The sequence below is a fragment of the Orycteropus afer genome, unplaced genomic scaffold (genome assembly GCF_000298275.1).
Source record: "Orycteropus afer afer isolate SDZICR_OR568_19922 unplaced genomic scaffold, OryAfe1.0 scaffold00025, whole genome shotgun sequence".
Lineage (NCBI taxonomy): Eukaryota > Metazoa > Chordata > Mammalia > Tubulidentata > Orycteropodidae > Orycteropus > Orycteropus afer.
Genome location: NW_006921612.1, coordinates 6,718,646 through 6,730,952, shown reverse-complemented (window position 1 = coordinate 6,730,952; position 12,307 = coordinate 6,718,646). Strand labels below are relative to the sequence as shown.

The following is a 12,307-nucleotide window of genomic DNA, read 5'->3' as shown; positions in this document are numbered from 1 at the left end:
CCTCGGAAGGAAGATGGGGCAATCTACTTCTGTAGTGATACTGCCTTGGAAACCCAAGGAGGGGTCGCTATGAGTTGGGTCTGACTCGACGGTACATAACAACAACAACAACAGTATATTTCTTGGTAGACATGCATACACATTTCTGTTGGGTTCATAGAAGAATTGTTTTGTTGTACAGTGTGCATGTGCTCCACTTTAGTACATACTGCCAGTTTTCCAAAATGATTTTGTTCAGGCCCAATTTTAACAAGGTCCTACTACTATATCAGAGGAACTCTGGTGGCGCAGTGCCATTTGGTTGCCAACAAGAAGGTTGGCGGTTTAAAATCACCAGCCACTCTGCGAAAGGAAGACTGGGCAATCTACTTCCATAAAGATTTACTACCTCGGAAACCCAATGGGGGTCGCTATGACTTGGAATCGACTTTATGGCAGTGAGTTTGGGTTTTTTTTTGGTTACTGTATCAGAAATACTAGTTTTTCTGAACCCATGTAACACAGGAGCAACCTTAAAGTGCTGAACAGAATTTATTAATATTGGCTCAAAGATTGTCCTGAATTCTGTAAGAGAATCTTATATACTGTGGAAAGATTTTATTATGAAATTGATTTATGGATTTTTAATTTTAAAATGTAAACTCTGGTGTTACTGCCCACATAGTAGCATATAAACATTATGTGTAACAATGATCTAAATTTGTTATCTGTGAATTTGAAGATTAGAGAGGGGTTTGGGGTAAGAAGGGAAGTTGTATATTAGAGCAGTACAGTTACGACAACATTGTAACTTCCAATTGGGTAGAAGCTAAATCCCATTCCCTCAGATTCTTCTACTATAACTGTCAAGAAGTATTGAATTTTGGTAGCTTTTTTATTTAATAAGAGTATTATTACTTTTAAAACCATTCTGGTGAGATGTTAAGGATTTATGAGTGTTTTTCCCCCTCATACTTTTGTTCTACATTCAAATTTTATTCAGTGAATACAAAATATATATTATTAAATATTTAAATACTTCTAAAATCAGGAAAATATTTTTAAAAATAATTTATATTGCAAATCCTGCTATCTTGATTCTTTCTCTTTTATTTCAGTCTTGGCCTGACTATGAGGATATCTACAAAAAAAGTATTGAAGTTGCCACATTTTTAGATTTGCCTCGTTTTCCAGGCATAACTGAAAACTGCTATCTACATCCAAACATCTTGTGTATGAAATATTTAATGGAAGTCAATCTACCTGGTACGTGTGCAGTATATATGTTGAGGAGTGCTTTTACCTACTGGATTATAATGAGAGGAATACAGAATCTTCAAATCACAGAATATGAGAGCCACCTAGAAGGGGGTATAGTAACTTACAACTTAATTTCAGACTCCTTCCTTAAAATAATACAACCACTTATAATTGTTGAAAGAGGATACTGTTCAAAGGTCACTTACGGAGGTCTAATTTAGTGATGTAAAAAATAAGAGCTCTTTATGTTTCATATAATATATTTGTTTTTTACAAATAAACAGTAAGTTTATTGTTGTAGCTGCCATCGAGTCGACCCCTGACTCATGGAGACCACACGTACAATAGAATATGACATAAAATAATTGAATGTCTCAATATGTGTAAAGACCTAGCCAAAACTTTTTTTTTTTGTATGAAGCATGATTCTTAAATAATAAATTCTAATAAAAATATTCCTTAAGCTAAACTCTGGTGTTGCTTTTGGTAACATGCTATTGCCAATCCCTAAAATAAATGGAGCTCAAAGGTTGGTAGGATCACAGTGAACTCTTTTAAAGATGAAACACAGAAGGTAAAAAAGAGCCTCACTATCCTTAGTTCACAATATACCAAGACATAGGTAACTCAGATGGAATCTGCTGATGCAATTCATTCCTGAATTTCTTGCTAAACTAGAAATGTAAGAAATTCGGGACTTTTATTCTTAAGAGAAAATATAAACATGGTATGATAATACTGTTGCTTAAGTAATATAAAATATATGATTTGATGTTTTTTTTAAAAAAATTTATTGTGATTTGGGTGCACATTTACAAAGCATATTTGTTTTACTCTCAACAGTTCATGCACATTTGATTTCATGGCCCTGATTACAATCCCAACAATAAAAAGCTCTCCTCCCATCTCCTCCCTGTGATTACCCCTTCCCAGTGTCCTTATCTCTTGATTCCTATCTGTCCTGCTTTCCTTTTATGCAAATACTGCCCTTCTGATCTCTCAAGAGTGATTGATCTAAGGGGTGCATCTTCTAGGGTAGGTGGGTCCATCTCCTTGGGGTTGGTGTTCTGCTTATAGGTCTTTCTACCATTTGGCTGAGAGCTAATCCATAGAAGTAAATCCAGTTCCAGGCCTGAAGATAACCCAGGGTCACAGTCTCAGGGAGTCTACCAATCTCTATCTGCCCAGTAATTCTGGTCATTTTTGTGCTTTTGAACTTTGTTCCACATTTTTCCTCCCACTCTACCCAGGATCTCCAATTTTGATCCCTTTCTGAGGGGTTGGCATTGGTAGCTGGGCACCATCTAGTTCCTCTGATCAATTTAATGTATTTTTAAATAGAAGAGGAAAGCATTTATGATCCATGAAAAAAAGCAATATACAAAATTGTGTGTACGGTAATCTTAACTATAAAAATAAACAAAAATGTGTAGTAACATAGGGTTGTTCTGGTGGTGTAGTGCCTAAAGCATGTGACTGCTAACCAGAAGGCTGGCAGTTCAAACCCAACAGCCATTCCTCGGAAGGAAGATTGGGCAATCTACTCCCGTAGTGATACTGCCTTGGAAACCAAAGGAGAGGTCACTGAGTTGGAACCGACTCGACAGCAGTGCATTTGGTTTTTTGTTACAGTATGTAGTAACATACATACATACATACATAAATATTAAGTCTATAATGTTTAAATATTTTAATAAGAAGAACAAAAATAATTTTAACCCCTTAAGTGTATCATCTATTAAGCTAAAGAATTTGTCTCATTGAGATTTCAGAAGTTACTTGATCAAGATTCCAGAATTATTGTTTTGTATTATAGCATCCTTATAGCATCTGTAACTCAAAACAAGCGCTCTGGTGGCATAATGCCTAAGGCATTTGACTGCTAACCAGAAGGTTGACGGTTTGAACCGACCAGCTGCTCTGCGGAAGGAAGATGGGGCAGTCTATTTCCGTAAAGATTTACTACCTTGGAAACCCAGTGGGGGTTGCTATGAGTTGGAATCAACTTAATGGCAGTGAGTTTGGTTTGGTTTTTGAATCCAAAACAGGTAACATAAAATTTTAGTGAATGTATTTTAAAATTGTTTTTCATATTTTAAGAATATGTGTTTGAAGGCGAGAGTCCTATTACTCGTTTGTTTTTTGTTTTCCTCCATCGTTAGCACAATCTTATACATATTAGGCACTCAGTAAATGCTTGTTGAATTGAGTTTAATTTTTATATCTTCTGATCTTTTTATCCCTGAATGAGGCCCTTGAGTAAATTCCGATGTCTGTAAATTGAAATGATCTTTTTAGCGATAATAAATCCAAACTTTCTATCACACAAAGATCTTCATGATTTGGCCCTCCCTACCTCTCTTCAGTCAACACTAAAGCCTTATTGAACTATATGCATTTTCCCAAAACATTATACCATCTTTGTCATAATCATTATTATATTACATTCTAATTGCTTATATGTTATTAAACAGTGAACTTTTTTTAATTGTGATTTAAGTGAAAGTTTATAGAACAAATAAACAATAAACGAATTGTTTTCCATTCAAGAATTCATACAATTTTGTTTTGAGTTACAATGCTTACAATGTAACAACATTCTTCCAACTTCCTCTCTGTGTTTATCATTTCTCTTTGTCCTTCTTTCTTATCCCTTCCTCCTCCTTAGCTTTATCCCTGGGCAAATGCTGCCCCGTAGATCTCATATGGTTGATTGTTCTAATGAGTGTCACCTTCCCAGTATTATTGTTTACCTTATAGGGCTGTCTAACTTTAATTTAGCTGAAAGTTGAGGCATGGGGAGTTCAGTTCCTGGCTTGAAGGGTATCTAAGGACCACGCTATTGGTGGTTCTGCCAGTCTTCATCAGACCAGTAAGTCTGGTCTTTTTTTTTTTTTTTTTTAATGATTGAGTTATGTTCCACATTTTTCTCCTGCTTTATTCAGGACCTCCTATGGTGATCCCTGTAACAGTAGTCAGCTCTAGTAGCTAGGCACCATCTAAGTTCTTCTGGTTTCAGAGTCATGGAGGCTGGGGTTCATATGGTCCATTAGTCCTTTGGATTAATTGTTTCCTTGATCTTTTATTTTCTTCTCTCTTCTTTGCTCCAAATGGGTAGAGACCAATAACTGCACTTAAATGGCCACTCACAGACTTTAAGACCCCACTTGCTTCTCACCAAAGTAGGGTGTAGAATATTGTTTTTATGGATTGTGTTGTATTAATTGACTTTAATGTTCTCCAAGACTATGGTCCTGAGCCTCCATGCCCAGCTATTCATTTCCTTAAAGTATTTGGTCATGGCTAAAAGGTTTTCATAACTTTGTCCCCTGTGTGCTTCACTATCTTCATGGATATATTTGCAGTACATAAAAATACATAGGTAGAGATATCCTATGTCAAACCTATATATATTTCCATTCGCCTTCCCACCTCTGTTCAGCTTGAGCATCTATCTGTGTATCCACTCATAGATTATTGTTATTACTGTTATTGCAGGATTGTATATGTACTCACTTTTTTGCCTTTAAGTCTTGGGCTGTTCCTGTGTCTTCCACAGCCTTTATCATTTTGTCTTACCTTCCCCTTATTGTATATTACCTTTTCCTTCACTCAAGTTAATATGTGTCTTCCCTGTACGTATTTTTTTACTTAACAGGTTTTACTCAGATACAAAATTAGTTTTATATTTAATTTATTCTTCCTCACAAACATGTTGTTGTTGTTGTTATGTGCCGTTGAGTTGGACCCAACTCATAGCCACCCCTCCTTGGGTTTCCGAGGGAGTATCACTGCGGAAGTAGATTGTACCATCTTCCTTCTGAGGAGTGGCTGGTGGGTTTGAACCTCCAGCCTTCTGGTTAGCTGTCAAGTGCCTTAGGCCCTATGCTACCACAGTTCCTCACGAACATGTAGTTAACACCAATTATGTACAGGTAGCTGAAAATAGTAAGACTAATAAAATGAGACAGTCTATACCCTCAAGTTTAAGAGGAAGATGGAGAAGATAAAGAAATAAACACTTAACTGTATACAATAGTAGGATTAATGCTAGGATAGCTGCTTTAGTATTCAGAAGAGAACTAATCAAAGAAGGCTACTGGTATCAGATAAATGTTCTTAGAAGAGATTGGTATAACTTAGTTCTGTAAGATCAGTGAGAATCAGGAAGATAAATTGGCTTTCTAGGAAAAGAGGTGAAGGTAGCTGTGCAAAGACAGACGAAAGAGAGAACATGGCTTGTTTGGGAAATTATAGATCTATATGGGTTGGGAGCTGAAAGTTGAACAGGTTAATGAGAGCAGGAGAGTGAGATGATTGGATCAGAGCATGTTAAGATGGGAGACGGGGATACCTGTTATAATGTTAAGAAGCACTTTGAACCCACCAACCACTCCATGGGAGAAAGATAAGGCAGTCTGATTCTATGAATATTTATACCTTGGAGACTTGTGGAGCAGTTCTACTCTGTCCTGTAGGGTCACTGTGAGTCAGAATTGTATCCATGGCAGTGGGTTTGGTTTTTTGGTTATGATGATGAACTAAATACAATACTGGAGATAGTGAGAAGTGGATTGATTTGAGATGAGTCAGCATAAAAGCTGAACACTTATTAAGTGCCCACTGTATACCAGACAAGAAGCCCTGGTAGTGCAACAATTAAGTACTCAGCTGCTAACCAAAAGGTTGGTGGTTTGGACCCACCCAGTGGCTCTGCAGAAGAAAGACCTGGTGATCTGCTTCCGTATAGATTACAGTGAAGGAAAACCTATGGGGAAGTTCTACTGTCATGTGGGGTTGACTGTGGGTCAGAATCTACTTGACAGCATCCAGCAACCAACAACAGTATGCCAGGCACTAAAGTAAGTGCAGTAGGTATATTAATTCACTTACTCTTAACGATAACTATCAGATAGGTACTATTGTTGTTTCTGTTTCACACAGATGAAAAAACTGAGGCACAGAGAGGTAAAGTAAGCAATGGAACAGGAATTCCAGTCCAGGCAGTTTGTTTTCATAGTTCACTCTCTTAACTACCATACTTTATACCATATGCAGAGAATAGCATAGATAAGATATTGTAACTGATTAAATATAGGAGAGTCACTTCTATTCAACACAACTTTATTAAGCTCTTATTGTAATAGTTATTTATACTTGAAATTAATTGGAATAGGCTATGGTACATCTTGTTGTTGTTGTTATTTGCCGTCGAGTCGGCCCCGACTCATAGCGACCCCTCCTTGGGTTTCCGAGGCAGTATCACTACGGAAGTAGGATTGCCCAGCCTTCCTTCCGAGGAGTGGCTGGTGGGTTTGAACCGCCAGCCTTCTGGTTAGCAGTCAAGTACCTTAGGCATTATGCTACCAGAGCTCCCATGGTACATCTTAGGTACTTAATTTGTGTAGTAATGTAGAGGTTTCAAATTATGCCTAAGACATTTGACTGCTAATCAGAAGGCTGGCAGTTCAAATCCACCAGCCACTCCTCGGAAGGAAGGTTGGTCAATCTACTTCCGTAGTGATACTTTCTCGGAAACCCAAGGAGGGGTTGCTATGAGTCAGGTCCGACTTGACGGCACATAACAACAACAACACTTTAGTCTCAGTTTATTCTTACCATAACCCATTTTATAAATGAGAAACTGAGTTTAAGTCACTCTGATGTCCAGTCATAAAGTTAATGATTATGAACTCTAAATATAGACCTAGACTTTCTGGTTTCAAGTGTCATGTTAGTCAGCCTTAAGTAATAGATACAGGCCATGCAGAGCTTATAATTTCCTTAGGAAAGCAGTACATTTAGTTAAGTACACATGGAGGGACTCCAGCATGCTAGCTATGGTGCCAGCATCACGTCCACATTCCCTAGAGGAACTCTTGGTCTTCGGGGGAGTTAGCCTACACCAGTTGCTGTAGAAACACAGATAAGAGACTTGTTTAAAACAATAGAAAAACTTAAGAGTGGCTGTATATTAATTATGTACCAAGATGTGTCATATAAATAGTAGGTGTGTTAGGAAGTCAAATAGGAAAAGGTATACCTTGTCAAGATTCTACTAATATTGGTTTTTCTATATGGATATCATTTTTGTTTTACTTTTTCACAAAATATGTGTCTGCAAGTTCTAGCTTAGTGTCATGTTTTAAGGTAAAATTTATCTTATAGGTATACACATTAGTATGCTCTTGTTAACTAAAGAATCTAATTCACATTTTACTGTTTTTGCTCTTCAACAGATGAAATGAACAGTTTAACCTGCCAAGTGGTAAAAATAACTGGAATGGGGGAAGTGGATTTTCTGACATTTGATCCTATAGCTAAAATGGCAAAAACTGTTAAATATGATATACAAGCTGTAGCTATCATTATAGTTGTATTGAAACTTCTCTTTTTATTGGATGACAATTTAGAATGGTAAGTTCATGCCTTAATTTTATGAAAAGTAACACTATTGTACTAATCTTATTTTTAAAAAGCTAAGGTAAAAAAAATAATTTTAAAAAAAGAATTGTATTGCTTTTTCGTAATTGTTAGATGTTAAGGTATCCATATTTAGCTCAGTAGACAGTGGAAACTGTCAGTTGTTATAGAATATTAGCTGGTAGTAACAATTACTTATATTTTGACTCATCTAATTGTCAGAAATTCACTCTGCCTTAGTAAGTTGTTTGTACTGTTTTATTCCTGTTTTTTAGGTCATGTTTCTCATTGCTTCAGTGACTCCTGAGTTTTAAAATACATACATAAGTCCTAAAGAATCATTTAGCACTTTATCTGTATGCCTTAGGCTCTTAGCACTATGTGTCTCTCATTGATTATTTTATTTCTAAAAGTATAAGATTATATGTTTCCCTCCCAAATGCCAACAAAGAATGACAATATTCATAGTGTCTTCTTCCCTGTTTCAGTGATTGCTACTTCATTAAAATTTAGTATTAGTTTCAGGTACTGTCCTATACCTTTCTTTCAGAAGAATTCAAAATTTAAATTTCCAAATAAGAGATTTCTAAGTAAACTAACTTGTTTATTGTTATCTTTAGGTCTTTATCTAATCTTGCTGAAAAACATAATGAAGAGAACAGAGAAGGTACTTAATTTTTACCAAATTTAAAGTAAATGATGGATTAAAAGATACAGTAAATGAAGGAGAAAAAAAACTTAGAAAAATATACATACATACTTACCTTGTGTAAGGATTGTATTTTCATATGATGATGTAGACTACTAAAAAAATCTTCAGTGACTTCCTTCTGTTTATATGGTAAAGACCAGCCTGTTTTTTCTATTTTTATTTTTTTTAATATATATTTCCAGCTTCTACTCATTCTCCATACTAGACCATGTATTTACTGGCAGTTTTTGTGACTCTACCATCTCTTCTAATGCCTTAAACCTTTGTTCATGCTGGTCCCTCTACCTGAAATGCTCTTTTCTTCTTATCCCCTAAATTGCCTCCTTCAGTGCCTGGCAAATTCCTCCTTGAAAACACAACATAAATACACTTGCCTACCCACTCTTCACACTCACTGCCTACGTCATCTTTTCCCAAATCAGAACTAGTCACTCTTGCCACAATTGCTTCTGTCCAAACTTCAATATGTTTAACATATTGAATTTTAACTAGTAGCCTAACTATATCTATCTCTACTGTTGTCGTTGTTGTTGTTATGTGCTGTCGAGTCGGACCCGACTCATAGCGACCCCTCCTTGGGTTTCCTAGGCAGTATCACTACGGAAGTAGATTGCCCCATCTTCCTTCCGAGGTTTGAACCGCCAGCCTTCTGGTTAGCAGTTAAGTGCCTTAGCCACTGTGCTACCAGAGCTCCTTTTATCTCTACTAAGTTGTTAATATTTATAAAATATTTAGAAGAATATCTGTCACATAGTAAGGATTTATAGATGTTAGAGACAGACAGAGTGTGAGCTTCTAGAGGGACCCTGTGTTACTTTTTAAAATATGTCTTTAGCCTCATCTATCCTGAGACCAGAAGAACTAGGTGGTGCTAGCTACCACTATTGACTGTTCTGACCAGGGACACAGTAGATGATCCTGGATAGAATGAGAAATATGTAGAACAAAACTGAAACTCCTTTAAAAAAAAAAAAAGAAAAAAGACTTACTGGACTGGTAGAGACTAGAGGAATCCCTGAGACTGTCACCATGATATATCCTTTAAACTTAGAACTGAAGCCACTCTAAAAAGTGACCTTTCAGCCAAGTAATAGATAGGCTCATAAAATAAGCAATATCACCCACTGTACTCTTTTGAATAATCATCTATATAAGATCAAATGATCACTATTTACCCTAAAGCAAAGATGAGAAGGTAAGGGTGGGGTAGGGAGGCTAGATTATTAGAAACAGAACAATTAGAATAGAAAGAATGAGAATGCTGACACATTGTGAAAAATGTAACCAATGCCACTAAACAGTATATATAGAAATTGTTCAATGGGAACCATTTTGCTTGTAAACTTTCACCAAAAACATAATAAAACATTATTTTTAAAATACATGTCTTTAGTGTCTAACCTAGTGACGAGTCAAAGAGCAATTCAATAGAGTTTTGTAAATATGTGAATTCTTAAATTCAATTTCTTAATTGTTCTAACTAGGATTTATTTTCACTGGTTTTAGGAGCTTAGATTAATTATAGTAACCAGTTTGTGTGTGTTTTTTCCCCAGAATATATGCAAAATAAAATAGTTCTTTCTGTACATTGCTCTATGATGGCTCCTATATCAAGTGAAAGGTTGAACTACTGATGCCATTTCTAATACTAAAAGGTCATAGCTGTGTAGACATTTGGAATAAACATAGTATTGTGACATACTCTCTGTGATCCTCAGAATAGATCTATGCTGGCAGCAGGGCAAAGATTTTGTCCCCATTTTCTCTCCTGCTCCTGCTATCTACTTTCCCCTTCCACCTCCACATTATTGATGAGGAAATTACGGTTTAAAGAAGTTGTAACTTACTCAGGTTACAGACCTTAGTCACTTACAGTTTTCCTCTGTCCTTATAGTTCTCGGGGTAGTTTTCTTTTCTGTGTGGCATACAAAGCCATGTTAGATTAACTGGTGATTATATTGGCCATTGAAAGATACTATCCTCGTTAGAGAGTATGTAAAAAATTCAGCCTTTCATTAATCCATCTTTCTCCTATCAGTCTTCCTTTCTTCTGACTCCCTCACTCTGTAATGCTTTTCTCTGCTTTACTTTTTCATTTCCCTTTTTCCCTCCCTATTCTTCCTATCTCCCCATATGGATTAAATTAAAAAGTAAGAAAAAAATTATTATCCTTGATGTCATTCAATTCCCTTTCCTCTCTGACTTCTACATCTTGAACACATACTCATTCCAACTGTCAGTGCAATCTACTTTTTTTTTTTTTACTTATCTCCAGATTCTTTAGAATAGGATTGTGAGGAACAGGGAAAGAGTTAATGAAACTGGAGGTCTGGAGTTAGCTACTATAGTCCTATTGCACATATTTATGAATCATTTGTCCTTAGTTTATGTATTTATCAGATATATTGGAACACAGCATATGCCAAGCACTGTGCTAGGTGCTGGGTTTGGGAGGAGAAGATGTGACTGTGGCAAAATGTGTCTTCTTTTCTCTAGGATGTTAAAATCAAGTCTAGAGGAAACAGACATATAAAAAGATTATTCCACTGTAATCTAAATAGGGTCATAATGTAGGTAACAGAAGGGAGTGATAGTTTGGTTGGGGGAATCATGTCAGAGTATGGAGACAATTACTCCACCCATAATTTCCAAGGGCTATTACATACATGTTTAGCTATGTCAGTGAATAAACATCCAAATGAATAATATATTTTTTTGAATAATGTATATTTTGATAATGTAATTTATTTAGTTAATATTCATGGATTTCGTTTCTTTCAGATAAGCCATGGTTTGATTTCAGAAAGTGGTACCAAGTTATGAAGAAAACTATTGATGAGAAAAAACAAAAATGGGAAGAATCCAGGGCCAAGTATGTTTTCTCTTATAGTTTTAAATTCATCTACTTTATTTTCGAGTCTGTTCCTTTACGTTTGAAAGCTGAAGTTTTGTCAGTATAGACTTACGAGCATCGTGACTCTTTTCCTTGAAATACTGACCATACATTTTAATTAACTTTAAAAAAAATTACTATTAACTAAACTCCACATTTTATTTGGACTTTACCAGTGTGTTCATTAATGTCTTTCTGTTCCAGAATCCAATCTGGAGTACCACATTATATTTAGTAATTACCTTTGTATAATTTGCATGAGTCTCACCTACATTTCCAATACTCTTCCCTCTTCCTCTTTTTCAAAGTTGGTCTTTTCCTGTCTGTGCTTCCCAGTATTGCAGAGTTATAAATGCCAGCCTATGACATGTAATTAGAATGTTCCCCCAAAATAAGGATCCTCATGAAAATCAAAACAAAAGAAAGCAGATAGTGTATTTAATTCAGTTACTCTCACTGACTTTTTTTGAACTGTCATTCTGATATAGGTCAGTTGTGGTAGAGCAGAAAGAGTGAGCATATTTAGAGACAGCTATTGTTGGGTTTGAAGCCTGATTGCAATACAAACTAGCTGTGTGAACTTGCTTGAGTTACTTAACCTCTTAGCGTCAGTACATTGAAATTTAATTTGTTCATAAATTTTTCAGAGACACCATCTTATATAGTATAAAGTACATACTATTGCTCTCTGCTTTCTATTCTTAGAACTTTGAGTCTTTATGAGACTTTGAAGAAAAGGTTAACATCTCTATTTTTATGTAAATTTTAAATAGTACTAATTTGATCAGATGTTTTTATTTGAGAAAAATCAAGGTTCTTTAAATTAAATTAGTTAAAATAATAATTAGTTGAGCTTCAGTTTCCTCCTCAGTAAAACAGGGATAATAATACCACACTTATATACTCTTCTAGTTAAGAATTTGTTTTTAAGTTTGAGAGGTAGAACTATATTATTTTTCTTCTAAATTTAAGAGAGGAGCTCTGGTAGCATAGTGCCTAAGGCACTTGACTGTTCACCAGAAGGCTGGCGGTTCATACCC

The 12,307-nt window shown here is 35.7% G+C and overlaps 1 protein-coding gene across 1 annotated transcript in view; it reads left to right on the top strand.

The window, feature by feature from the left end:
• Positions 1-12,307, top strand: part of TAF1B (TATA-box binding protein associated factor, RNA polymerase I subunit B) — a 119,016-nt gene that overhangs the window by 78,303 nt on the left and 28,406 nt on the right. The window contains exons 9-12 of the mRNA XM_007935106.2: positions 1,098-1,245; positions 7,479-7,656; positions 8,283-8,329; positions 11,156-11,246. Coding sequence (XP_007933297.1) covers positions 1,098-1,245; positions 7,479-7,656; positions 8,283-8,329; positions 11,156-11,246 — 464 coding nt within the window. The remainder of the gene's footprint in view (positions 1-1,097; positions 1,246-7,478; positions 7,657-8,282; positions 8,330-11,155; positions 11,247-12,307) is intronic.